The 26,300-nt window shown below is 44.6% G+C and overlaps 1 protein-coding gene across 1 annotated transcript in view; it reads left to right on the top strand.

The window, feature by feature from the left end:
- The window catches only part of NPC1 (NPC intracellular cholesterol transporter 1), a 53,571-nt gene extending 27,301 nt beyond the window's left edge, over positions 1 to 26,270 (top strand). Inside the window, exons 7-25 of the mRNA XM_012558936.2 lie at positions 1,335 to 1,408; positions 1,959 to 2,329; positions 3,818 to 4,044; positions 6,736 to 6,836; positions 10,762 to 10,864; positions 12,027 to 12,216; positions 12,791 to 12,973; positions 13,744 to 13,858; positions 16,586 to 16,713; positions 16,817 to 16,957; positions 18,126 to 18,215; positions 18,655 to 18,845; positions 19,186 to 19,301; positions 20,335 to 20,464; positions 21,922 to 22,122; positions 23,119 to 23,350; positions 24,250 to 24,363; positions 25,088 to 25,250; positions 25,900 to 26,270. Of these exons, the coding sequence (XP_012414390.2) occupies positions 1,335 to 1,408; positions 1,959 to 2,329; positions 3,818 to 4,044; positions 6,736 to 6,836; positions 10,762 to 10,864; positions 12,027 to 12,216; positions 12,791 to 12,973; positions 13,744 to 13,858; positions 16,586 to 16,713; positions 16,817 to 16,957; positions 18,126 to 18,215; positions 18,655 to 18,845; positions 19,186 to 19,301; positions 20,335 to 20,464; positions 21,922 to 22,122; positions 23,119 to 23,350; positions 24,250 to 24,363; positions 25,088 to 25,250; positions 25,900 to 25,982 (2,953 nt within the window). The 3' untranslated portion in view covers positions 25,983 to 26,270. The remainder of the gene's footprint in view (positions 1 to 1,334; positions 1,409 to 1,958; positions 2,330 to 3,817; positions 4,045 to 6,735; positions 6,837 to 10,761; positions 10,865 to 12,026; positions 12,217 to 12,790; positions 12,974 to 13,743; positions 13,859 to 16,585; positions 16,714 to 16,816; positions 16,958 to 18,125; positions 18,216 to 18,654; positions 18,846 to 19,185; positions 19,302 to 20,334; positions 20,465 to 21,921; positions 22,123 to 23,118; positions 23,351 to 24,249; positions 24,364 to 25,087; positions 25,251 to 25,899) is intronic.
- Positions 26,271 to 26,300: the final 30 nt, after the last annotated feature.

Raw genomic sequence — 26,300 nt, 5'->3', positions numbered from 1 at the left:
CTTTCTTGGTGGTGTGAGGTCCACATGGTCTCTCAGCTCACTTCTTTCTTTTCCATCTCAAAAGAGGTTGACTTAAGATAGAATCCAATCTTGTAGATTGAGTCCTGCTTCGTTAACGTAACTGCTTCTAATCCTGCCTCATTAACGTCATAGAGGTAGGATTTACAGCACAGGAAAATCACATCAGCAGACAAAATGGTGGACAATCATGCAACACTGGGAATCACGGACTAGCCAAGTTGACACATATTTTTGTGAGACACAGTTCAATCCATAACATCAACTTTGATCTCTTGGTTAAGGTGGTGTCTGCTGGCTTTGTCTTCAGCAAAGTTAATGATTTTCCTTTTTGTAGTGATCAGTATCTTGGAGGAGATACTTTGAAACTATGCTAATATCCTGTTTCTCCTCAAACTTTCACACTCTGATTATAGCATCTCTTGGTGGATGTTGTCTGCAGCAGTTATTGTGATATTTGCCTGGTGGTGACATTGCATTTCCCTCATTTTTCTGCATTTACTAGTTGGACTTTTTCTGTTCAACGAGTTGTCCCTTCTCCCCCATTTATTTACTTATTCAATTATTTACATCAGCATGGACTCATGGATTTTTTTTTTTTAATTATTATTCTGTGGGTTATAGCCAGTACTGACATTTATTTTGTTACTCAGAGTATCCCAGTTTTGGTCACTGGGAGCACCTTCTGGTTGGCTTCTGAGTCTCTCTGGTATGCCCCTTTGCTTTTTGGAGCGCTTTCTAGTTTTCTGGCGTCACAGATATTCCAGACTCGTTTTCCCTGACCCAGCCCTGGAATCAACCTTTTCCACAAGGAGCCCTGATTCCTTCTGTTATTTAGAAACCACGCTCTGTACACTAGTTGTGCTCATTGCTACTGGGGAGGATGGTGTATTTTTTAAAAAACCTGTTGCCATCGAGTCGATTATGACCCATAGCGACTGTATAGGACAGAGTAGAAATGCCCCATAGGGTTTCCAAGGAGCGCCTGGTGGATTCGAACTGCCGACCTTTTGGTTCGCAGCCAAACGCTTAACCACTGTACCACCAGGGCCTAAAATTTGTAAATGAAGACTGCATGGTGAAATTACTCCTCACTAGTTTGTTGGGGCTTTTTAAAATACTTTCTTAAATCTTCTCCTAAGATTGGTGAGCAGAGGGACCCAGAGCAAGGGGTTTAGGGGAAGAAAGACAGCGATTGGGAGGAGGAAGAAAACAGAATGACGAAGTAAGCTTTGAATAGGGTAATGGGAATGACAGCATAACAGCCTCATTGTGATTAAGTCCCCTAATACTACTTACACACTTTTATTTTTCAGAAAACGGTATTTTGTCTCTGAGTACACACCTATTGACAGCAATATAGCATTTTCCGTCAATGCCAGTGACAAAGGTAAGCATGTTTGGATGATGTTGGCATGAGTGTCCATTCCCTCCTAATGTTTACGTACCTGCCGTGAGTGAGCCGGGGTGTCAGTGCTGAGGGCACAGCTGTGATCAGGACAGAGATGACCCTCCTTCTGTGGCACCAACAGTCTAGTTGGGGTGGCAGGTCAGAACCAAGTGAGCAGTAATGGTAATGACGTAGCTGTGGGCTGGATCAGAGCAGTGAAGGAGAGGACCTAGCCTGCTGAGAGCAGGAGTGGAAGGCCAGGGTTGATGGGAGGACTGCTTTAGACAGAGTAGTCCGAGAGCGTTGCTTTTCAGTGGAAGGCTTGTGTGCGAGCATTGTTCCCCTGTGGGTAGGGATGTCATTCCCTGTGGCAGGCGGGGAAGGGTGTCACTGAGCAGATGATAGCTAGGGCCAGTGAGGCTCTTGTGCATGTCCTGTGAGGGCTCGGGTGACTGCCGTCTGTAGTGGTAGCTAATGCTTTCCCTGTTCCAACTTTCAGGAATGGCTTGGCTCTTAACCTCCACCCTCCCTTCCTCTTCCGCTCTTCCAGGGGAGCCATCCTGCTGCGACCCGCTCAGTGCAGCCTTTGAGGGCTATTTGAGGCAGCTGTTCACACAGTGGGGGGCTTTCTGCGTCCGAAACCCCGGCTGCATCATCATCTTCTCCCTGGTCTTCATTGGCATGTGCTCATCGGGCCTGGTGTTTATGCGGGTCACGACCAATCCCATCGACCTCTGGTCAGCCCCTGGCAGCCAGGCGCGCTGGGAGAAGGAGTACTTTGACATGCACTTTGGGCCTTTCTTCCGCACGGAGCAGCTCATCATCCGAGCCCCCCACACTGCCAAGCACATCTACCAGCCGTACCCCTCGGGGGCCGACGTGCCTTTTGGACCTCCACTTAACATAGAGATTTTGCACCAGGTAATCTGCTATATGCAGAAATCGGTCCCAGGGAGGAGGGCAGACCTGGTTGTCTGTTGACCAGTTCTATTTGGTGTGGATTTGGGCTGAGTGTACTGGCATATTCTAAAAATCTTCAAGGTGAAAGTAAAGGTGTTTTTAACTAATTTTTCAAGAAAGTAAGTAATAGGTGCTGCACTTAATGAAAACTGTATTGTAGCCCACTTTTGTATTTCCTTCACATAGTAGTAGATCTTGCCGTTTTCTTAAGATTGAGATGAGCAGAGGAAGACTTAGGTAGCATTTCTGTATGGAAACAGTATGTTTATGAAGAATTCACCTTAGGGATTTATGAAATTTTTTTCCCTTGGTAACTGAAAATAATATGCTAGGATCCAGAGGAATGAAGCCTCTCTGCCCTCCTGGGGGCTAGGGGAGAGGCCGCTGGGCCGTCATTGATCCACGTGCAGGAGTACATGGGCGGACCACGGGCTTCCGACCGGCCTTCGAAAGAGTATGCATTTGAGATAAGATGCCAACCCACTTCTCTTAGAAAGGCATTTAAACCTTCCCATCTTCCCTTATCACACTTGCCTTGGAGAACTATACCTGTGGATAAACTACATCCCACATTGTGTTTTAACGGAATGATCACACAATAACATTTTCTTTTAAACGTTGCTCTCACCTACCAAACCCCGTTGCCGCCGAGTCAATTCTGTCTCATAGCAACCATGCAGGACAGAGTAGAACTGCCCCATAGCGTTTCCAAGGAGCCGCTGGTGGATTCAGACTGCCATCCTTTTGGTTAGCCACCAAACACTTAACCACTGTGCCACTAGGGCCCCATGCTCTCACCTGCAGAAGGTCTGGTACCTTGAAAAACAAAACAACTGTCCCAAGACTTTAATTGAATTGTTTTTCCACCCGGTAATTATCTGTTGGTTTTCCCCAAGTTGTTCAGTTTATATTCATCAAAAGTTTATCAGGCTTCCTGCTTTGTGCAGAAGATGAACAACATAGTCACCAGGAGGAGCTTATTCTCTATTAGAAAATACAGGAATATGTATCAATAACTGTACTATGTAGCGAGGCAGTAGGTAGTACCTTGGTGAAGGGGAGGGTCTGAGAATACCAGGGATCTTGCTCCATCTCCCCTCTGGCCATGTTGGTTACTGCTGGAGGCGGGGCAGGAGGGGAGAGGTCCGTGTGTCCTGTGCCGATGTCTGTCTCGTTTGTGTTTGGTACCAGATAGTGGGACCGACCCCTCCTTCCCCGCCGTCTTTCTGGATGGACGCTCCCAAGCAGAGTCTTTGTCTCAGTTTGCTGGACCCTAAGTTGGGTCCTTGGTGTCATTAGACTGTACCACAGTGCACCTTGTCCTGTACCCCACTTTAGGAAGCATTTCCCCAAATTCTTTTTATCTTTTGACCCCTCAGGGCCATCGTTAGTCAAAATCTGAAAGCACGCTGACATTTGTCTGGGTTGGTTTGTTTTTGCTTTTTTCAGGTTCTTGACTTACAGACAGCCATCGGAAACATTACTGCATCGTATAACAACAAGACTGTGACGCTTGAGGACATCTGCTTGGCCCCGCTGTCACCGTATAACAAGAACTGCACCATTCTGAGTGTGTTAAATTACTTCCAGAACAGCCATTCCATGCTGGACCACAAAACAGGGGACGAGTTCTTTGTGTACGCAGACTACCACACGCATTTTCTGTACTGTGTGCGGTAAGTGGCCAGAGACATATTTGCTTCTGGAAAATTACACTTCAAGGAGATAGTCATTCGTTTATCCTGTAGATATTTGAATACCTACTGTTTCTAAAGGTGCTAAAAACACAGCCGTGAACAGACAGATCCTACTGTCTGAAGCTGACGTTATAATGGGGGGAGACAAAGGATGAACAAGTAGATACATAATACAACATCAGGTAGAGGAGGTTGCTGTGCAGGAAGATAAAACAGGACGTGGGGATAGAAGCAGTGGAGTGTACTACTGTAGAGAGAGTGGGCAGGGAAAGGAAAGAAGGAAGCCTCTTGAGGGAAACGTGCTTCAAGCAGAATGAGCAGCAAGTACAAAGGCCCTGTGGTAGGAGTGCTCACGTGGTATCTGATGAAGGAACAGCAGGTATCTCTCAACCTTGAACCCTTGCACAGTTGATAACACACAGCTTCGTGTCCCCCACTACCCACTAAGGTTTTGTTGAGCTAGTAGAAGCCTGTAGTGCTTTTTCTTGCCTTTCAAATATAAATTTATATCATGATACCAAGTTGTTTTTAAAATGTACAGCCTCCCCTCGAAGGGCAGGGGCAGGAATTTTGCACTGGATGACCTGAAACTGCTTCCAGTAGGATGGATGTCTAACTGGGGAGGGCGGGTTTATAATTTGAATTTGCCACAAAGAGAAGCTGTGCATGGTGACTGGTGAGGTGACCTTCAGGCTTGTCCCTGGAAGCGAGAGTGGCAGTGACACAGGATTGACCTGCTGTCCAGGAACGCTCTGCTGTTTGACCTGACCTGACCTGGAGACAAGTTACTCAGCCAGTAGAACAACCACACGGTTATCGTGTCTTCAAGATGGGAACAGAGAAATTACCCCTTCCCCCTTTGAGTATGCTGCTCACCTATCCATGTCTCAGAGCTGACCCCTCTGACCCCTGTCCTATTTGGTGACCTCAGGTTCTGAGTGTTTTTGTTATTAGAATATGACCCTTGAGGCCATCAGGCTGTGTTTATTTCAAGGAAGTCACCTCTAAAAAGGTGAGCTATACCACATAAAACAGTAGGTATATATCCATGTGCCCAAAACCAGAGTTCTCAACAGGGTAGATGGTACAGGGGAGGCATGGTAAATTTGGGGGAAACATGTAATGTTTTATGATTTTTATATTCGGAGAAAATAACTATTTAGTTTCTGTTGTTTTACAAAATAAAAATTAACAGAATTTTGGGGGGGCGAGGTGTAGGAGATGGGTGTTTTATCAGAAGGGGGCATGGTTTTACTAGGTGGGAAAATGCTGCTGTAAACAACTCCTGGGCGTCAGGAGTGTGTTTTGTTCGTAGTTGTACCTGTGTGTGTCCTCCGTGACCTCAGGCCTGCCTCCAGCTCCCACCTCTGTCCTTGCCCTGCAGCCTTTTCTGGCCCTTTTCCCCAGGAGGTCCTGCAGGAACCACAACCTCAGCCCACCCCACACAAGCCTGCTTCTGCTTCTCTCCCTGCACCCCTGTCATTTACTGGCATCAGCATCTACCAGTTATTGGAACGTGCAGCTTTATCTCTGCATGATCTCGCATCCGTGATGGGGGGCAGAGTCAGGCCCTGGGCTGAGGTGAACTCGGCCCCCAGCTTCAGCCCTGCAGGCTACTTGACTGAGAGGGGTTACCTTGCCTCCAGGGACATGGCCCCATCTTCTGTCGACTCTGAAGGGTGGTTGTCCAGATTAGGTGCAAGAACCTCAGTCCTGAAACGTTGGCTCCCCCACCCACCGGTTGTCCCTCTGTCTTTCCTGCATTACTGTGGTGCTGATCCTGCTGTCTCTTGTCTGGGCCATTGCAGACCTACTGACTGGGCTCTCTGCTACTTCCTGTGTCCTTCACACTTCCAGACCCTCTGCCACTTTGCCCCCCAAGTTATGATATCCCTTCCCACAAATCTCTCAATTATTCCAGTGCCTACAGGATAAAAATTCAAACTACTTAGCATGGCATCTAAAGCTTCTTTTTCCATTGTCTCTAACCCATTCCAGAGTCAACCCCTCCCTCGGGGGTCACCCCTCCCCCCATGGGCACCCCATGCTGTGGACACAGAGGACATTTTACATTCCCCCAGCACCGTGCTCTTTCTCTCTGCACAGCGGTTCTCACTCTCCGCCTCCCCTCCCACCGTTGCAGGGGGTGGCCCACCCTGTCCTCCCTCCCTGGTGTACCTCCCTCATCCTTGGACGTCTGGTCTGCACTGATCTCTCTTTGGAGACAGTTCCCCATGTGTTCATTGCTGCCCCCTCCATGCCCCCAGAGTGCCATGCATTGTGTGACACAGATGGTGCTGTGCCGTATTTGCCAGCCTCTTGCTCAGTAAATTCTGAGCTCGCAAGTGCGTGTAGGAAACCCTGGTGGTGTAGTGGTTGAGGGCTATGGCTGCTAACCAAAAGGTCGGCAGTTCGAATCCACCAGCCACTCCTTGGAAACCCTATGAAGCAGTTCTACTCTGTCCTATAGGGTCTCTGTGAGGTGGAATTGATGGCAGTGGGTTTTATTTTAAGTGTATGTACTGAGCTGAATTATTCAACTTAGTGACCTCTGGGCCCCCATTGTGCCTAGGATATAGTAAGCCTCAAAAAGTGTTTGTTGTATAAATATTTAGGTCTCTGTGATGTCTTGAGACTTGTTCTAATGAGTAGGCATTTTCTTTCTGGCAGGGCTCCCACCTCTCTGAATGATACAAGCTTGCTCCACGATCCTTGTCTGGGTACGTTTGGTGGACCTGTGTTCCCGTGGCTTGTGTTAGGAGGCTACGATGGTAAGTAGGGAGCTTTTCCTTTTCTTATTAGATAAAGTAGTCTTGCCTCTGTCGTTCGCAGACGAATGATAATTACAGAGATTTCAGGAATGGAGCCATCTTATTAATTCCTTATGTCTTGAAACCCAAATATATCTCTTTTGGCTTTGGTTTTGGGATTTATTCTGGATTTTTTAAAAAGTGGATTCTTTGTTTCTTAACTTTTTTTAGATCACCTGGTGGTGTAGTGGTTGAGAGCTATAGCTGCTAACCAAAAAGGTTGGCAGTTCAAATCCACCAGGTGCTCCTTGGAAACCCTGTGGGGCCATTCTACTCTGTCCTCTAGGGTCACTATGAGTCAGAATTCTACTTGACAGCAACATATCTGGTTTTTTGTGTGTGTGTCTTTGAGAAGCTATTGAAAGCTAAGAACCCATTTCCCAGAGTAATGCAGGTACGCACATCCACATACTGTGCTGTTCAGTTTCAGAGCGTTCCTGGAGCCCTTGAAGTTCATCTCTGGAACCCTTGAGGGGTCCATGGACCTCAGGTTAAGAACCTCTCTAATGGGATAAAATGATACTTGTGAAGAGTGTGCTTCTTAGCTCAAGTAGATACAGGAGACTAAATGGGCAGCTTCTGTCCAGAGATGAGCTGAGAAGGCAGAGGAGGGGGTCAGGAGCTGGTTGAATGGACATGGGAAATCAGGGGTGGAAAGGGGGAGTGTGCTGTCATAGTAGAGGGAGAGCAATTAGGGTCACATAACAATGTATGTGTAAATTTTTGTATGAGAGACTAACTTGAATTGTAAACTTTCACTTAAACTACAACAACAACAAAAAGAACCTCTCTAATGGGGAAGAGGGAATATATGAGGTATGGGGAAAAGAAGCCAAGTTGATAGATTTGTTTTTTCCTCTAAACCAGTTGGTTAAAAATTCAGATGCTTTTATAGTGGAAGAATCAGTTGTTTTGCTAAAGAACTGGTCCCTGTAGCTCCTTGGGACAGATTGTACTTGGCATGTGGGGTGATAGTTCATATGACACCTTTGGCATCTGAAGCCTAATTACAGGCAGCTCAGCAGGTGCAATGAGTAAGGCCAAATAGGTCTTCTCTTCCTCCTCTGTAGGAGGGGATAAGTTGTGACCTGTATTTAAAATTTACTGTACCTCATATGGAGCTAAAAGGCCTACAGTTTGAATCCACCAGCTGCTCCTTGGAAACCCTATGGGGGCAGTTCTGCTCTGTCCTGTAGGGTTGCTATGAGTCGGAATCGACTCCACAGCAATGGCTTTGGTTTTTTTTGTTTGGTTTGGTGCCTCATATGATAAAATGGCATTTCCAGTCAGTGGGGAAAAAATAGTGTTGGCAACTGGCTAATTATATGGGAAGAAAATAGATTGGAGCTCTACCTTATTCCTTATACCAAAAAAAGAGGAAAATTCCAGATAGATCAAAGATTGAAATGTAAACGGCCATCTAAGATACTCCACTGGTCTCATCCCTTCGGGAGCAAGGGAGAATGAAGAGAACAGGATACAAGGAAAAGATTAGTCCAAAGGACTAATTGTCCACAGCTACCAAGGCCTCCACCGGACTGAGTCCAGTACAGCTAGATGGTGCCCGGCTACCACCACTGACTGCTCTGACCAGGATCACAACAGAGGGTTCTGGACAGAGCTGAAGAAGGATGTAGAGCATAATTCTAACTCACAAAAAAAAGACCAGATTTACTGGCCTAAAGGAGACTGGCAAAACCTCGAGAGTATGGCCCCCAGACACCCTTTTAGCTCAGTGATGAAGTTACCTCCGAGGTTCACTGTTCAGCCTGGGAGTGGACAGCCCTGTAAGACCAAATGAGACTAACGAGGTACAGGAGTCCAGTGACAAGGGCCAGAAGGCAGAAGGGGACAAGGAAGCTGGTGATAGGGAACACAAGGTTGAGTAAGGATATTGTTGATGTGTTGTGAGATTGTTAACCATTGTCATAGGGCAACATTCGTAGTACCTGTTAAATGAGAAACTATTTTGTTTTGTAAGCCTTCATTTTAAGTGAGAATAACAGCACAATTGGAAGAGCGTAGTCAATGTCACTGAACTGTGTATGTAGAAATTTTTGAAATGGTGTATCTTTGGCTATGTGTATTTCACCAAAAAAAAAAAAGGTTGAGAATTTAGAGGGTTAATATGTTGTGGGGTTGTTAACCAATGTCATAAAACAACATGTGTACTACTGTTTCATGAGAAACTATTTGTTCTGAAAGCCTTCACCTGAAGTATAATAAAATATAAAAAATAAAAAAATAAAAAAATTGAAATGTAAGAAGTAAAACCATTAAATAGCTAGAAGAAAACACAGGAAGATTTTTTTAATCTTAAAATGGAGAAGACATTTCCAAACAAAACACAAAACCCAGAAGCCAAAAGGAAGGACTGACAAATTTGACTACATAAAAATTTAAAATTCCTGCATGGAGGAAAAAAATCATAAAATCAAACAACAAATGACAAATTGCGGGGGGAAGCATTATTAGAAAGGACAGACATTTTCTTTTTTAATTTCATTTTATTGTACTTTAAGTGAAAGTTTACAATTCAAGTTAGTCTCTCATACAAAAATTTATATATACATTGTTATGTGACCCTAGTTGCTCTCCCTATTCTGTGACAGCACACTCTTCCTGTCCACCCCAGATTTCCCGTGTCTTTTCAACCAACTCCTGATCCTCTCTGCTTTCTCATCTCAACTCCGGACAGGAGCTGCCCATTTAGTCTCCTGTATCTACTTCAGCTAAGAAGCACACTCTTCATGAGTATCATTTTATGTTCCATAGTCCAGGACAGACATTTTCTTAATCCAAAATAAAAATGGGTAAGGAAATATAAAAGTTATTAAAAGAAGAAATAACAAATGTCTTTTAATTATACGGGGAAAATGCTCAACTGGCAAAGATCTAAGAGTCTGATAAAATCCTGCAAGTGTCTGTGACAGTGTGGGGAACCTCTCCATCACTGGTGGAGGGTAAATTGGTTACTACAGTGTCGGCACCAGGAAGGCAGGGATTGTTCTCTCTTCTGTTACTCACTGATGTATCCCTGGTGCCTAAAATAATGCCTGGCACAATAAATACTTTATCAAATAAAGGAATTCAAAATGCTACAGCCTCTTTGGATGACACTTTGGGAAAGTTTATCAACATGAGAAATATATATACTTTTTGATTCAGTGATTATACTGGTAAGAATTTATTCTACAAATATGTACTTCACATATTTAAAAAATATTTGTAAGGTTATTCTCTGTAGTTTTGTTTTTTATAACAAAAAAAAAAAAAGAGCAAACAATGTCCATGAAGTGGAAATTGGTTAACTTTTACTAGAAAATATTATACAGCAGAAAAAGAATAAGGAGTCTCCTTATATACTAAAATGGAATGGTTTCCATGACACAGAATTTTAGAATGTAAGGTGTGGAACAGTATGTTACTATCTGTGTAAAAAAGGAGGACGGGGAAGAATGAATACACGTGTTTGCCGATGTGTGCATGTTTGCTGATGTGTGCATGGAGTATCTGTGGAAAGATGCCAGATGATCACTGTGGAAGGAGAACGATGGGAATTAAAGGGGATTTGGAAAGGAGAGAGACTTTTCACCGAATACTTTTCTGCTTGGTTTGTAATTTTTTAGCATGCACATACTATGTAGTAAAAAAAGAAAATTTTTTTTAAAAAGATATTCTTCCTGAATTATAACTTTTCCTACCTCAGATAGAGAATCCTCTTCCTTCACTAACTGAACTACACACAGGCTGTTTCCGTCAACTCCTTTTCATCCTTGGAGCTCAGGGAGTGGCATCAGCAGCCATGTGACCACCTTCCCTCGCATTTATCCAGTTTTCTGCACGCTTGTAACCTTCTTGTTGATGTCACACTTTTCCTTTCTAGAACAAAACTACAATAATGCCACTGCCCTCGTGATTACCTTTCCTGTCAGTAATTACTACAACGACACAGAGAAGCTGCAGAGGGCCCAGGCCTGGGAAAGAGAGTGAGTTGCCGACAGGGGTCTAACAAACGGCCCTTCCTTTGCTGGAAGCTGGACACTTGTGGCGAGCACTTACTTGGCTCTACAAAGTTAACCAACCTCAGATCTAAGTGATAATCATTTTTCATTGACATCTGTAAACAAAGTGATCTATAAGCTGATTGTTTAAACCAATATTCCTGCACAAGAATGCTGAAGTCTATGTATAAAAATATTCTTGAAGTGTTTTCTAAAGGCAAAAACTAGGAGCAAGCTGGGTGCGCATTAGCGAGGGAGAAGTTAAATTAAGTATATCATGGTTGTACAAAAGAATATTACGCAGCAGTTAAAGTGAGGAGGAAGCCCTGGTGGTGCAGTGGTTAGTGTTCGGCTGCTAACCAGAAGGTCAGCGGTTCAAACCCACCAGCTGTTCCACAGGAGAAAGATGTGGTGGTCTGCTTCCATAAAGATTTACAGCCTTGGAAACACTATGGAGCAGTTCTACTCTGTCCTTTAGGGTAACTAGGAGTTGGAATCAACTCGACCACAGCAGGTTAAAGTGAGGTAGAGAAGTAGTCCAAGATGTATTAAATAAAAATTTGGATCGACATGTTTAGGTAAATACATGCTACGCATGCTGTCCTTGCGTAAGAAAAATATCACGCGTATGACCCGGGAACTTAACCATGGTTGTTGCCTTTAGAGAATGGGAAGAGGGGACTAAGGAGGAAGGGGGCCTTTTACTCTTCACTTTATGCCTTTCGGTTCTTTTTACATTTTGTTCTGCGAGCAAGGTATATTATTTATTATAATTTACTTCATTTGAAAATCTTTTCTGACAAAAGTAAATAGAGAAAATGTGGGCCGATTTACTGTGGTGAAATACAAATAATGAGACATTTACCGTTTTGACCATTTCTACGTGTACAGTTCAATAATGTTAATTATGTTCACCATGTTGTGCCACCATCAGAGCCAGCACTTAAACTTGTCCTAGACCTGCTCTAACAGTAGAAAATTCCACATGTCTGGAACTGTGGCGTAATCTGGTCTCTGTGTAGAAGACCCTGATACGCGACAAAGGTTAAGTAAGCGTGACCTTTGTGTTATTGAAGTTGGGAAGACATTTCTTACTTAGCTGTCACGAAGTTTTCACTGAAAATACAAAATTATGCTTCCTCTTTAGGTTTATTAACTTTGTGAAAAGTTATGAGAACCCAAATCTGACCATTTCTTTCACTGCGGAACGAAGTATTGAAGATGAGGTAACCCGTGAAAGCAACAGCGATGTCTTCACCATTGTCATTAGCTATGCTGTCATGTTTTTATACATTTCCATTGCCTTGGGGCACATCAAAAGCTGTAACAGACTTCTGGTAAGTGGAGTGTGTCTGTGGGTTAGAGAGAAATGGCATTGCACGGCATATCATATTTTTGCCCTGGTGTTGTTAGGTGTCGTTGAGTCGGTTCCGACTCATAGCGATCCTGCATACAACAGAACAAAACACTAGTTGGTCATGCGCCATCCTCACAATTGTTGCTATGCTTGAGCCCATCGTTGCAGCCACTGTGTCAATCCCTACTTATTTTGCCCCTCCTTAGTCCCAATTCATGATGTTCCAAACTGCATTAAATGCCCCTGTGTTTTACTTACATGCAGCATCTCTGTTTCGTGCATCTGTTTTCTTCAGTTCCAGTGTTTTGGTTTATCTTAAACTAACATTTATATCACATAATCCAGCTTTTTCTAATTTGTCCACTTGATCACATAAGAACGTGAGCTCATAAAACACATTGCTGGGAAACCTGGAAGTGTTTCATGTCTTCTCTAGAACGAGAATTGTACTTTTTACTGTAGATTGGATAAAAGTAAAGAAGTAAAACTGAGCCCCTTTCAGTGCAGCGTGTAGGGCTCTAAACGATGCCCCGTGTCTGCATTGCACCTCCCAGGTGGACTCGAAGATCTCCCTGGGCATCGCGGGCATCCTGATTGTGCTGAGCTCGGTGGCCTGCTCCTTGGGCATCTTCAGCTACATCGGGATCCCTCTCACCCTCATTGTGATCGAAGTCATCCCGTTCCTGGTGCTGGCTGTGGGGGTAGACAACATCTTCATCCTGGTGCAGACCTACCAGGTGTGTTTACATGTCCCCACAGCCCTGGCCATCTGTCCAAGCCCCGGGGTCTGTCACCAGCTGTTTGCCTCCAGGCATAGTATTTGTGAGTATGGAAATGAAGAGGCTTTCTTTCCTCCCTCCCCTTCCTGGATTTTCAGAAGACTAGTATCCTTGTTCTGAGCATTTTGGGACCAAGAGTTTCACCCCTTTCTTTGGTTGGTGGACTAGATACAAAGTGAGAATTTGGTTTTTAAATAGTATCTTTTTCCCACCTGTGCAAGAAGGGCGAACAGCTTTTGGAAAATATTTTGGGTATAACCGCTATTAAAATGACTCTCGACATAGTGTAGAAGAATTACACATTTGTTCAAAGGTGCTACTAAAAAGAAAAGGTCAAGACAAGGCCTTCTGTTGTAGACAATGGTCTTGACCAATTGGTTCTCTCATGGTCCCCTTGTCTGTAGCCCATAGCCTGAGTGAAGACTAGGTGGCATGGCCCAGGGTCATTGAATGATCTAGCTACTTGCAGCCTGTGTGCCATGCATTTTTCTGATAATGTGATCCTGTCTTTCCTTGAGTTTGTCAACAGTTGTCTAGCTCAGGAGTGCAGGAATACTCTGAATGAATTAATGTGAGAACTTTGGGGTCCCCCACCAAAGTTTATATGCGTATAAGCATATACTATAAGCAGATGCTACTAATCATTTTTCTCTACTGTTATCACATGACATGGTTATTTAGAGAACTTTAATGTTGCAAATTTAATGTATTTTTGTTTGATTTTTTAGAGAGATGAACGTCGTCAAGGGGAAACACTGGATCAGCAAGTGGGCAGGGTCCTGGGGGAAGTGGCTCCTAGTATGTTCCTGTCATCCTTTTCAGAGACGGTAGTGTTTTTCTTAGGTAATTACTCTTTGAATTTTACCAGTCCTGTAGTCGGCGGAGCATGGGAAAAGAGGGAGGAGCTAGTTGCTTGAATATGCCCTTTGGGTTGCATCCTTCTCTGAGGTTATTCTGTAATCGGAAGGTGTCACTTGGTGGGCCACAGGAAAAGTTGGAGGTGGTGTCTTGGGTATCACTTTGCGCATGTCTTTCTCAAGTTAAATTTCAGGATGGTGTTGATGTTGGAGTTTAAGATGTCAGACACGTAGAGCTCATCTTGCTACTCCCTTCTTTTGACACTCATGGCAAATGTTGCCATTTGGAAATGGCATTCTTGTGTAGCCACAGAATCTTCCTCAACACACTACTGGAAGCAGCAACTTTCAAATCCATAGACATTGGATTGCAAGTGAAACCTCCTTGCCATTATTCTCATAGCCAGTCTTCCTCCTCTGTCCACACATTAATGAGCAAAACCAAAAACCCATTGCCACTGAGTTGATTCCGACCCATAGCAACTCTATAGGACAGACTAGAACTGCCCCATAGAGTTTCCAAGGAGTGGCTGGTGGATTCGAACTGCCAACCTTTTGGTTAGCAGCCAAACTTAACCACTACACCACCAGGGCTCCCATTAATGAGCAGAGGTCCTTAAATCTTACTTCAATACAAGGAGCCAGAGTAAAGGCAAGTGTGGGGAGGGGGAGCTCAGCACTTCGGTTCTTCTTGCACACGAGAAATCGCTAGGTAGACTTGTGAGTGTGTTGTCTGCCCCATTTCTGAAGGGTAGTGAGGAGGAGGCTGGATGGAGTCACTTAAGTCCGAAGATTGCAGCCTGTGACTCTCCAGCTGAAATGCCTGCACGGACACCAGGTCATCTGACACAGGGCCATCATAGGTGGTGTCTTCAACGCAGACACACCGTTAACAGATTATTCTTCATTTCCACAAAGCAACGTGCTTTTTGAAACCTGTGACCATTATAGTCCTTTTGGTGGCCACATAGGTGCAAAAAAAATCTTTTTACCTCTATTGTATGTTAAGGTGTCTGACTTCGGATCAGAGGGTTAAGGGTTTCGTGTCCCTTCTCGGTCACTTCCTTAGGAGCCTGATGGTGCAGTGGTTAAGCGCTTGGCTATTAACTGAAAGGTTGGCAGTTCGAACCCACCCAGCGGCTCTCTGAGAAAAAAGACCTAGCCGTCTGCTCCCGTAACAGTTACAGTCTAGAAAACTCTACGGGGCAGCTCTACTTTGTCACATGGGGTCCCAGTGAGTTAGTATCCACTCGACAGTACCTGATGACAACAACAGCAATTATAAGAAGACCAACGCAAGTGTGATGGTAAATCGCAGTACACACTCTGCTTCAGGGTGGGGTGACTCTGGGGTGACAAGTAGCAGCGGTGGGTACTGTGGCACCTAGAACCTGTGTGTCCCTTCTAAAACTGGCAGGGACTGTTGCTGGCTCAGTGCTGCTGGGGCTGATTGTTTTTTAAGTGAAGCTGTAAATCTAGATTTTTGTGTACAGTCTCATTTTAAAATATTGGCTACTTAGTTTTTAAAAAAAATTTTTTTAATCTTAAAATAGGTCAGTTCAGTGTGGGCCAAACAGTCTGGCCCATGGGCTGCCAGCTTGCAGTTTCTGAGTCTTACCCTAATGCGTTTGACTTGGAACCCCTCATTGTAACTACAGCAAGAGACTAATGTTGATAGAAAATGATGTCCCTCTCTAAATGAAGGGTAGAAGGTACTATAAAAAATGACCTAAATGAAAACTAAAGACACAAGGAAAACAATGGCCCAAAAGACTGAAGGCCCACATGAACCACAGCCTCCACCAGCCTGAGCCCAGAAGAACTAGATGGTGCCCGGCTGCCCCTACTGACTGCTCTGAACAGTGATCACAATAGAGAGTCCCAGATAAGAGCAGGAGAAAAATGTAGAACAAAATTCAAATTCACAAAAAAAGACCAGACTTACTGATCTGATAGAGACTGGAGGAACCCCGAGATTATGGCCCCGGACACCCTGCTAACTCAGAACTGAAACCACTTCCGAAGCCCACTTTTCAGACAAACATTAGACAGGCCTATAAAACAATAACACACCTGAGGAATGTGCTTTGGAGTTCAGTCAAATATACGAGACCAGATCGGCAACTCCTGCCCAAGAGCAAAAAAGAGAAGGCAGGAAGGGACAGGAAAACTGGACAAATGGACATGGGGAACCCAGGGTGGAAAGAGGGAGCGTGCGGTCACATCATGGGGATTGCAACCAATGTCACAAAACAATATGTGTATAACTTTTTAGTGAGAAACTTTCACCTAAACCACAATAAAATCTAAATAAATTTTTAAAAAATGGCCTATACCAATGGTTCTCAAATTATAATGTGTCTAAATTTGCCTACAGAGCCTTTTAAATACAGTAGAATTGGAGTTGAATTCTCATTGTGTTGTGATTCAGTAGGACAGGGCTGGAACCCGGGAACCTGCATTTTTAACAGCTCCCTGGTAGTTCTGGTGCTGTTCCCATTTTGAAAAACAGGCCTTATAGGCTCTTCTCTTGGTTCTGGATTGATATCCACATAGACTTGTGCAGCACATCTTTGTGGGGAGCAAGGGTCTTAGGGGTTGACCTCTCTGGCTCCTGTTTTCATATGTATGAAGTGTACACGTGATTGTAAGATGTGCATGGAGTCCTCTGCTGTAGATGGTGGCGATACAGCAGCTTTTCTCTGCCTTGTAGGAGGCTTGTCAGTGATGCCAGCCGTTCATACTTTCTCTCTGTTTGCGGGAATGGCCATCTTCATCGACTTCCTCCTTCAGATTACGTGTTTTGTGAGTCTCTTGGGCTTAGACATTAAGCGTCAAGAGGTAAGTTGTTATCAGGATTGTAATCTATTTAATTGAGTCTAGAAATCTAGATGAAGCAGGCAGAGGGTCTTTTCTGTGACCTTGTGACTCTGTGTCCCTTCAGAAAAATCGGCTAGACATCCTTTGCTGTGTGAGAGGTGCTGACGATGGAACAAGTGTCCAAGCCTCTGAGAGCTGCTTGTTTCAATTCTTTAAAAACTCCTATTCCCCACTTCTGCTTAAGGACTGGATGCGGCCGATTGTGGTATGAGCACATTTGTGGTTTTTCTCTTTCTTCTCCCCAAAGCAGATTTGTCACATGCCTTCTAAGAAATCAGACAGCTTGGGAAGGTGCTTCTGACAGCTGTTAAATACATATACAAAAATACAAAAACAGGTTGAAATGTATAAAATGTTTTTCTAGCTAGTTTTTATCAGTCGGAGATATTAACTTTTTATTTGAAATAATTATAGATTCACAAACCAAAAAACCAAACCGGCTGGTGTTGAGTCGATTCCGACTCGTAGCGACCCTATAGGACAGAGCAGAGCTGCCCCATAGAGTTTCCAAGGAGCACCTGGTGGATTCGAACTGCCGACCCGTTGGTTAGCAGCCGTAGTACTTAACCACTACGCCACCAGGGTTTCCATAGATTCACAGGAAGTTGCAAAAGTAGTGCAAAGAGGACTAGCTAGCCTTCTCCCAGTCTCGCCAATGGCTGCATCCTACATAATTACAGTACAGGATCAAAACTAGGAATTTGACTTTGGTACAATGTGTACATATAGTTCTGTGTCATCTTTATCACATGTGTAGACTCCTATAACCACCACTGCAGTTGATACAGAACTATTCCGTCACCACCATGATCTCCTTTCTGCCACCCCTTTATAGTATTACCCTCCCTCATCCCTAATCCCTGGCAACCACGGAAGAGCCTTTTAGGGTTTGGTATTACTGAATGTAGCCAACAGCAATGACCTATCACCTCTCTACTGAAAACATAAATTCGTTTCTAATAATAGTAAAAGTAATAGTAATATATAACATTTATTGGACACATAGTATCTGTTGGGTACTGTGCTAAAATCTGGATTTTCTTATTTAATTCACACAGCTGTCTGGTACAATAAGTCTCTTGTTTTTCCTGTTTTACTGATAAGGGAATAGAGGCTAAGAGAGTTTAGGTGACTTGCCCAGGGTCACTCAGCTAGTAAGTGGCAGAGCCAGGATTTGAACCCAGGAAGTTTGACTGTAGATACTGTGACCTCAGCCACTACTTCATACTCCATTTTTTCTTTGCATAACATTTAAACTTGCTTTTCAGTTTAGCAAAGTCCTAGGGTTTTTTTGTATTTAAGATTTTGTTTATGTTCTTAAATTCATTATGACACTAAGCAGTCTCTGTCTCATAACCCCCTTTTCATTCCAGGTAGCGATTTTTGTGGGGGTCCTGTCATTCAGCATCGCAGTGCTGAACAAAGTAGACATTGGATTGAATCAGTCTCTTTCAATGCCAGATGTAAGGTGCTTTCTATTTTATTTTAACTTGTTTAGCTGATGCTGAGTACATTTTTTAAAGCATGCATGCAGGTGTTTCAAGCTAACGCCTACTTCTAAACGCAAGTGCCAGCAGAGTCTCCAGGGTGATGGGAGCTACCGCCAGGCTCTGTACACGCAGCCGCCTTGGAATTCTGGACTCTCAGGCAGCCCCTGGGCACAACCATGGACTCTGAGCGGCCTGCCGGTTGGCTTATGAGATGCCCTTCTGATGGTGGGACCACAGGAGGCTCACGCTGGGGCCCCAGCGCAGACTGGCTGTGGAGGAAGTCAAGTATCTGGGCTGAAGGGGTCTCGGCCAGTAGCCTCCACTGCCCACCCCATGCTTCATGATAATCAGCTGGCTTAGTTACTGTCAGAACTTTAGCGTTACTTTTTTCTTTTCCTTACTCTTTCTCTAGGACTCCTACGTATTGGATTACTTCAAGTCCCTCAACCGGTACCTCCACGCGGGGCCTCCTGTGTACTTTGTCCTGGAGGAAGGGCATGACTATACGTCCCTGAGAGGACAGAACATGGTGTGCGGTGGCACGGGGTGCAACAACGATTCCCTAGTCCAGCAGTTATTTAACGCGGCCGAGCTGGACAGCTAGTGAGTGCCACCGTCCTCTCGGACCACAGCTGGTGCTCTCCGCCCAGGAGTCCACGCAGGCCCGAAGCTTCCCACTGCAGATAGATTTTCTTAGAAAAATTGGCTTCATTCAAAACGTATGTTAAATCTTGACTTTACCTGAACAAAACCCCTTGAAGGACTAGTTTACTACTTGATACTTTGAATTCTATTAGGTATTAATGTGGTTTTTTTTTTTTTTAATTTGACTGGGTAGTGGTATAAAATGTAGAAGAGGAAGTGATGTTTCAAGAACAAGCAGCGAAACTGAAGACGTCCCCGCTGTGGGGCGTGTCAGTACATTTTATCTCCTTTTCTCTAGCACCCGAATAGGCTTTGCTCCCTCGTCCTGGATTGATGATTATTTCGATTGGGTTAAGCCTCAGTCATCTTGCTGTAGAGTCTCCAATATCACAAATCAGTTCTGCAATGCTTCAGGTACTTTCTCTCCTTTGCTAAATCTTTCCTTTTTTTTTTATCAGAAGTTTAAGATTATAATTTAAAAATCATTTGCCTTTTACCTCAGTGTTTACCTATTTAGTTGCCAGCGCTGGGTCCTAATCCCTTTGTCATCATCCCTTTCCTTAATGGCTCACTCTGTGAAAGATGTTTGCGTTGTTCCTGTCCCAGACAGCCACACCTGCTGAGCTGCAGGCCGACCCATCGTTCCACGTATGGGGACTCTGGTCTTCAGAGAAGGCTTCTGATTTTTCTGACTACGCCGACGGCCTCTCTTGATTGGTTTCTCACCTTAGCCCTCCCATAGGGTTTCTTTCCTTTTATTTTTTTATTTTTTATCACTGTTGCCCTATGTTTTGTTAGAATGTTGAGGTTTTTACTGGAACTTCCTCAGTAAAAATATGGAAACCTTGGGCTCTGACAGTACCAGTCGTGGTTGTCACACAGTCTGCCTGAGATGAAATCAGCATCTCACATATACTAGACTGTGACAGGCATGTGGGGCTGAAGCCTTTGGATAAGGGAAAAGTTTCAGGAAAATATTTTCTCTCATTTTGTTATCAGTATTTTAAGATGTTGTTAAGTGACTCACCAAAAAAAAAAAAAGACCAGACTTACTGGTCTGGAGAAACCCTGAGAGTATGGCCTCCGGACACCCTTATAGCTCAGTACTGAAGTCACTCCTGAGGTTCACCCTTCAGCCAAAGATTCGACAGGCCCATAAAACAAAATGAGACTAAAAGGGCACACCAGCCCAGGGGCAAGGATGAGAAGGCAGGAGGGGACAGGAAAGCTGGTAATGGGGAACCTAAGGTCGAGAAGGGAGAGAGTGTTGACACATTGTGGGGTTGGCAACCAATGTCACAAAACAATGTGTATTAATTGTTTAATGGGAAGCTAGTTTGCTCTGTAAACCTTCAGCTAAAGTACAATAAAAAATAAATAAAATGTTAAGTGAAATCTAGAGACCCATTCTTCTGACCAGTGGCTCCCCCCTCTGTGTTTCCGTCAGTGATCGACCCTGCCTGCGTGCGCTGCCGGCCACTCACCCCAGAGGGCAGACAGCGGCCCCAGGGTAAAGACTTCATGAAATTCCTGCCTATGTTCCTTTCTGACAACCCCAACCCCAAGTGCGGCAAAGGGTAAGTGACACTTAGCGTTTCAGATACACGACCACTTCAGCTTTAATTTGTAATAGAAAACTAGGCCAGGAGAGGATTGAGGTAAAAAGCAACTGTATGGGAAAGATGTCCTTTTGTCCCCACCCCACCCTGCCCCAATCCTTCTGGGAAAGTAGAGAAACCTAAGATTACTTTTCAAGAAAACTCCTCATAGTTTTCAACTGATTTCAGCCTCGCTTGAGCATCCATTTCTTATGCTTCCCTCTGAGTCCTGAATGTATGAGTGGATGTAGATTCCTGGGGGGCAGGGGAGGGTTGAGGTGAGCACACTGCTATTTAGGATATGAAAGACCTCAGTCCATTAAATTATGTCAGTGGGCATATGAGAGAGCATGTTGCCTTGGTTATGTCATCCTAGGTTAAGGCTTAGATTGTCTAGCCCCATCCATGCTCCTTGGCAGCCTGTCCAGATACGTGAGGTGATGGGCTGTCTTGTTCCCCCGTCCAGCCCTGGCAGCCAGTTATCCCTGGGACCAGGATATCCTGGCATAAAAATAGTGATGGTGACTGGAAGTCTTGGGGGGTCCATCTGGAAGCTTTTGTAGGAGGGAGACGAGTATCGACCTGTACATTAGGTTAACCCTGGACGTGCCTGGTTTTCATAAGAACACATGCTTGACCAGAGCCACAGCAGTTAATCATTTATATCACGTTTCTTTTGGAGACCTGTACTAGGTACCATGGGAAGATGAGCCCTATAAATAAAATAAAAATGAGTCCTGCAACTTGGTTTGCTTGCAGACTTGAATCCTTTGGCCTATATGAAACAAGGAAGAGTCCACATAAGAGCTTCTCTGACCTTTGTAGCCCGTGTCAGAGTGGCATTGTTTTTTATGAAGGCAATAGCCATCTTTTATGGAGAGTCTCTATGGGTCAGTATGGGGCCAGGCACCTCACTGACATTATTTAATCATCCCAACAGCCCTGTGAGTCAGTGGTATTACACCCGTTTACAGAAGAGGAAGCTGAAGCTCAGATTATGTAACTTTGCCCAGGATTACATGGTCCATAAGCATCAGGGCTGAGACCGACCCAAGGCTGTTTGAGTTCAGGGCCGTTGCTCTTTCTTGCCTCCTATTACGCACGTTACTGAGCAAACTCCGTGTGAAAACACATGTGGTTGCAAGCCCAGGTAGGTACTGAAACAACAGCTGCTAAGCAGAGCTTGTGCCTCGTTAAGTTGTACTTTGGTAGATATTCAAAAGTGAACGCACACACACAACAGAAACCAAAAGCAATAAAAGAAGAGCTAGTCTAGGAGAGAATAAGTGAAAACCTCCATGGTTCCCTTGTCAGCAGGCCTTCTCTGTCCCTTAGATTTATAGCGGAGTCTGTGATTTCACTTAGTCTTCAGAGTTTGTATCCTACAGATCTTTTGCACGGCTTGGCTTTCTGACCCCCAGTGACTCTTCTCTCAGGGGACATGCTGCGTACAGTTCAGCAGTTAATATCCTTGGCAATAACACTAGTGTCGGAGCGACATATTTCATGACCTACCACACTGTGCTTCAGACCTCTGCTGACTTCATCGATGCCATGAAGAAAGCCCGACTGGTAGCCAGCAACATCACTAAAACCATGGGCATTAACGGAAGTAATTACCGTGTGTTCCCATACAGGTAAAGTGGGCTTTATGAATGAAAGCTTACTAGGGAAGGGCCCATACTTGGGGGTCTCCCTTGGCAGGATGATGGTAACTCTGCTCCCATGGCCTAGGTTTTGACTCTGGTGCCTGCACCGTCTTGAGCACAGGCAGATTATATCAGGGGAATTTGCTAGCTGGGCAGGGAGGGTCCTCATCTTGAACACTGAGATCTGAGTGCTGGAGACACGAAACAATCTCTGTGTGTTGGGCCTCACAATCTGAAAGAGACATACCACAAATTAGCACCAAGGAGGGAGAGGCTAGTTCTGGGGGCGGGGGGCACCTGGGGACCAGGCAAGGCTTCACAGAGAGGGGCAGGCTGATGTTCCTGGCCAGTAACTGACTGGCATCCCTGGCAAATGATAACTTGGACTGTGCCTTTATCTAGACTTTTGTTTTTCATTTATTGGGTTTTTTTCCCCCATAAGAAAAGTATTACATATGAAATAATGAATTTAGAAAACAAAGAAGAAACAAGTGATTTTTTTTTTTTTCCTCCACCTCCACGATCTGGCTTAAAGGCATCCATTCTTGGACAGGAGGTAGTTGTCAGAGTGGGTGTCCAATTCCTGGGAAGAGCTGGTTAACTTTGCAAAAAAAGCATTGTCTCCTCAGGTCCTACACAGACCCCATGTGGCCCGACGTAGTTCTCAGGATAAATCAGGACTTGTTTTTTCAAAATACCATGGAGTCTTCTTTATAAATGTCTATACAGTAGCATAGACTGGGCTTATGAACATAACTTCATATAAAATACACGATTTTGAATCATTCTTAGGCCCTTCTATAGGTGTTTAGTAGCCGTTGAAGATCCAGTTGAATTACCTTAGGCGAGTCTTCACCCAGGCAGGTTTTCTGCAAGGATGTGTCAGCGTAGTTTCACAGTTTTGCTGTAGTAGCAGGATCAAAAGTAGAGCTTCCAGAAGTGATTATGAGCTTTCATGGCATTTTGCTGCCCTCCTTTCCACAGTGTGTTTTATGTCTTCTACGAGCAGTACCTGACCATTATTGATGACACTATCTTTAACCTCGGTGTGTCCTTGGGAGCGATATTTTTGGTGACCTTTGTTCTCCTGGGCTGCGAGCTGTGGTCTGCAGTGATCATGTGCATCACCGTCGCCATGATCCTGGTCAACATGTTTGGGGTCATGTGGCTGTGGGGCATCAGCTTGAATGCTGTGTCCTTGGTCAACTTGGTTATGGTGAGTCCTGTTCCACTCTCAACTTGTCCCTGACTCCTGTGTCATTTATGTGAATTGTTTCGTAGATTCTCTATAAACTTCAGAATGGGTAGAAAATCAAGTCAGGCACACTTTTGGCACACACGGACAGGTGGGACAAGCACTAGATGGAGTTGGGATTTGGTGGGGTGTGAGTCGGAATCGACTCGACAGCAATGGGTCTTTTGGTTTTTATCTGGGAGCAGACACACATCAGAGTTACTTTGTTAAGCTCAGTTTTTTTCTCTTTATCCCTTTACTTGCAGCTAGAGTAGTATGGTTCCCAGTGAATGTAACAATGGACATGTGACTTCATGGTCTAGCTTGGGCATTCTGCCTTTATTATTCTGAAGGGCTTGCTAAAGCAGGTAGCCTTAGGACAGCAAGGTGTTCACTTTTTACTTAGAAAAATGGCCCCACTCCCTGGGCTCCCTGACCAGTACTTTTGCCTCCCATGCAGTTGGCCAGATGCTTCTTAATGGGATTAAAGTCTTGAAGTTGTGAGCATTAGAGGTATTATTGGAAAACAGGAAACAGTGCATATGTGCTTTCAGATATTAACACTGCCTCGGTGGAGTGGCAGTGAGGCCAGCTAGAGAAATGACAGTGTGCTTTTTGGTGTGGGCTGGGGAATCTTAAGGGGTTTCCACACAGATATGTTGTAGAAAACTGGAGCCCCAGGCTCTGTTTGGAAGCTTCCAAAAGCTGCCTGGTGCAGTTTAAATTGGGGTGATGAGAACTTTGGATTATAAATCCGAGAGGGTGATCAGGTACCACCCTGATCTACCACCCAAGGTGCCCTGGTAACCCACACCCTGGGAAAGGCTGCTGAGGACCTACAGCTGAAAAAGAACAGCCATAAATTAGGTGCTTTCTTGCAGAGCTGTGGCATCTCCGTGGAGTTCTGCAGCCACATCACGAGGGCGTTCACCGTGAGCACCAAGGGCAGCCGCGTGGGTCGCGCGGAGGAAGCACTCTCACACATGGGCAGCTCTGTGAGTACCTGGGTAGGACGGCTTGGGCAGCAAGGCTGGCCGGCCACACACGGTGCCCAGCTGAAGGGCCGAGTGTTTCTCAGAAGACAGTTTAAAACTCAGTAGTTAAAACAGAATTTGGATCCTCAAATTAGAAAGCAGCTCCTGAGGATTTCAAGTTTTCAGGCCAGTCATGAAACGGCGGCATCGTGTACAGACCTGAATTCTCTACAAAGACTCGTGAGAGTTTTCTTTAGGAGGCAATATGGCTGAAGCAAGAAGGTAACAGAAGTTAGATGTGAGAGAACTGGAAGTCTTTTTCTATTTAAAATACAGGCCACTAATATGTGTTAAATCAGCAAGGAGCTATACAGAGTTCCAGAACCCAACATGCAAATTGAAGGTGATGTCTGGAGTATCTTCTTGCTTCGACTCTTTGTCTTGGTTTTAGCCTGTCGGTTAGGATATCAAGTCTCAAGTGTTGTGTTACCATTATCAAAAGTATTGTTAGAGTAACAACTAAAACTTCGTTTCACAGTATTACCTCAATTTAGAGTCAGAAGACAATATCATATATGCAGAATACTCAGCTCTTTTACTCTTTATAATGTTTATTTTGATATCTATACCTATATTAATACCCCAGTACTTTGGATCTTGAGTATTAAGAAATGCCTATGTGAGGAAATGTTCCAGTTCTAAGTGGCTGTAAAAGTGGTTTCTAACACTGTATCTTTTCTTTTAGGTATTCAGTGGAATCACACTAACAAAATTTGGAGGGATTGTGGTGTTGGCCTTTGCCAAATCTCAAATTTTCCAGATATTTTACTTCAGGATGTATTTAGCTATGGTCTTACTGGGAGTCACTCATGGATTAGTATTTCTTCCTGTCTTACTCAGTTATGTAGGTAAGAGTTCTCATTTGTGAAAGGGTGGAAGCATGTTAATGAAGGAAAATGATGGTACCTTGAAGCATTCTTTTAAACGTACTAATGGTCATGTGATAAGTGTAAAAAATTCCATCCCAAAAGAAAGAAAACTGTCCAGGGCTTCGTGCTTGTCCAAAGTACTTCATTTTCCTAAATGGCTAACACTGTTTCTGGAGGCCTGACTAGGCTGCTTCACAGGGCCCCTAAGTCAGACCTCAAGTGAGTTCTAAGGTCAGCAGGCTGGGGCAGCGACTCCCTGCTGTTGAGAGAGGATGGACAGCATAAACCAGGCTGGGTCCTCACACTCCAGCAGCGCTGTCTAGCAGCTCGTGTTTCCCTTACTGACGTACTGTTCTTAGCAGAGCTGCCTCTCCACTACTCATCTCTTACTTGCAGACAATCCTTCTGTTCTTTTCACTTCTGTGGCCACGCCAACTTGCATAAATGACCCAGGGTTGACTTACAGAGCTTTTTAACTAAGTGGAAGCACTGAAATGGTAGGTTGATAAAATGAGGCTTTTTTAAAAATCTCTGGGGAATAGAAACTGGTTCTATTACAAACCAGTACAGATTATCTCCTTTCCTCCTGAAGAAATGACACAAGGATTATTCTTCTCATCCCTCATAGGACCATCAATAAATAAAGCCAAAAGTAGCGCCACTCAAGAGCGATACAGAGGCACAGAGCGGGAGCGACTCCTCAATTTCTAGCCCTCTCCGAGGGCTCGGTGACTTTGCCGTGTCTAAGGGTCGGTCAGTTTACCACTGGACAGTAGCCGCAGGGCAGAGGCGAAGTGAACCCTGGATGTTACCGAACATCAGGCTGTTCCACAGCAGCAGCTCCAGACATAGCGCTTTTAATCTCAGGAATGCAAGTTTGACTTACTTAAGCAGAGTTACTAAACCTGAAGGCGGCTGCAGGACAAAAGCCTCTTCCAGCTTCTCCGGGAAGGAAACCTGGTTCTTCAGCAAGCTGAAGGTGACACTGGCCCGGCTGTGGACATGGCACACTCACTGACACTTTTCCAT

This window comes from Trichechus manatus, unplaced genomic scaffold (genome assembly GCF_000243295.1).
Source record: "Trichechus manatus latirostris isolate Lorelei unplaced genomic scaffold, TriManLat1.0 scaffold00199, whole genome shotgun sequence".
NCBI lineage: Eukaryota > Metazoa > Chordata > Mammalia > Sirenia > Trichechidae > Trichechus > Trichechus manatus.
Note: the sequence above shows the minus strand (reverse complement) of the source record. Positions and strands in the feature narration are given on the sequence as shown.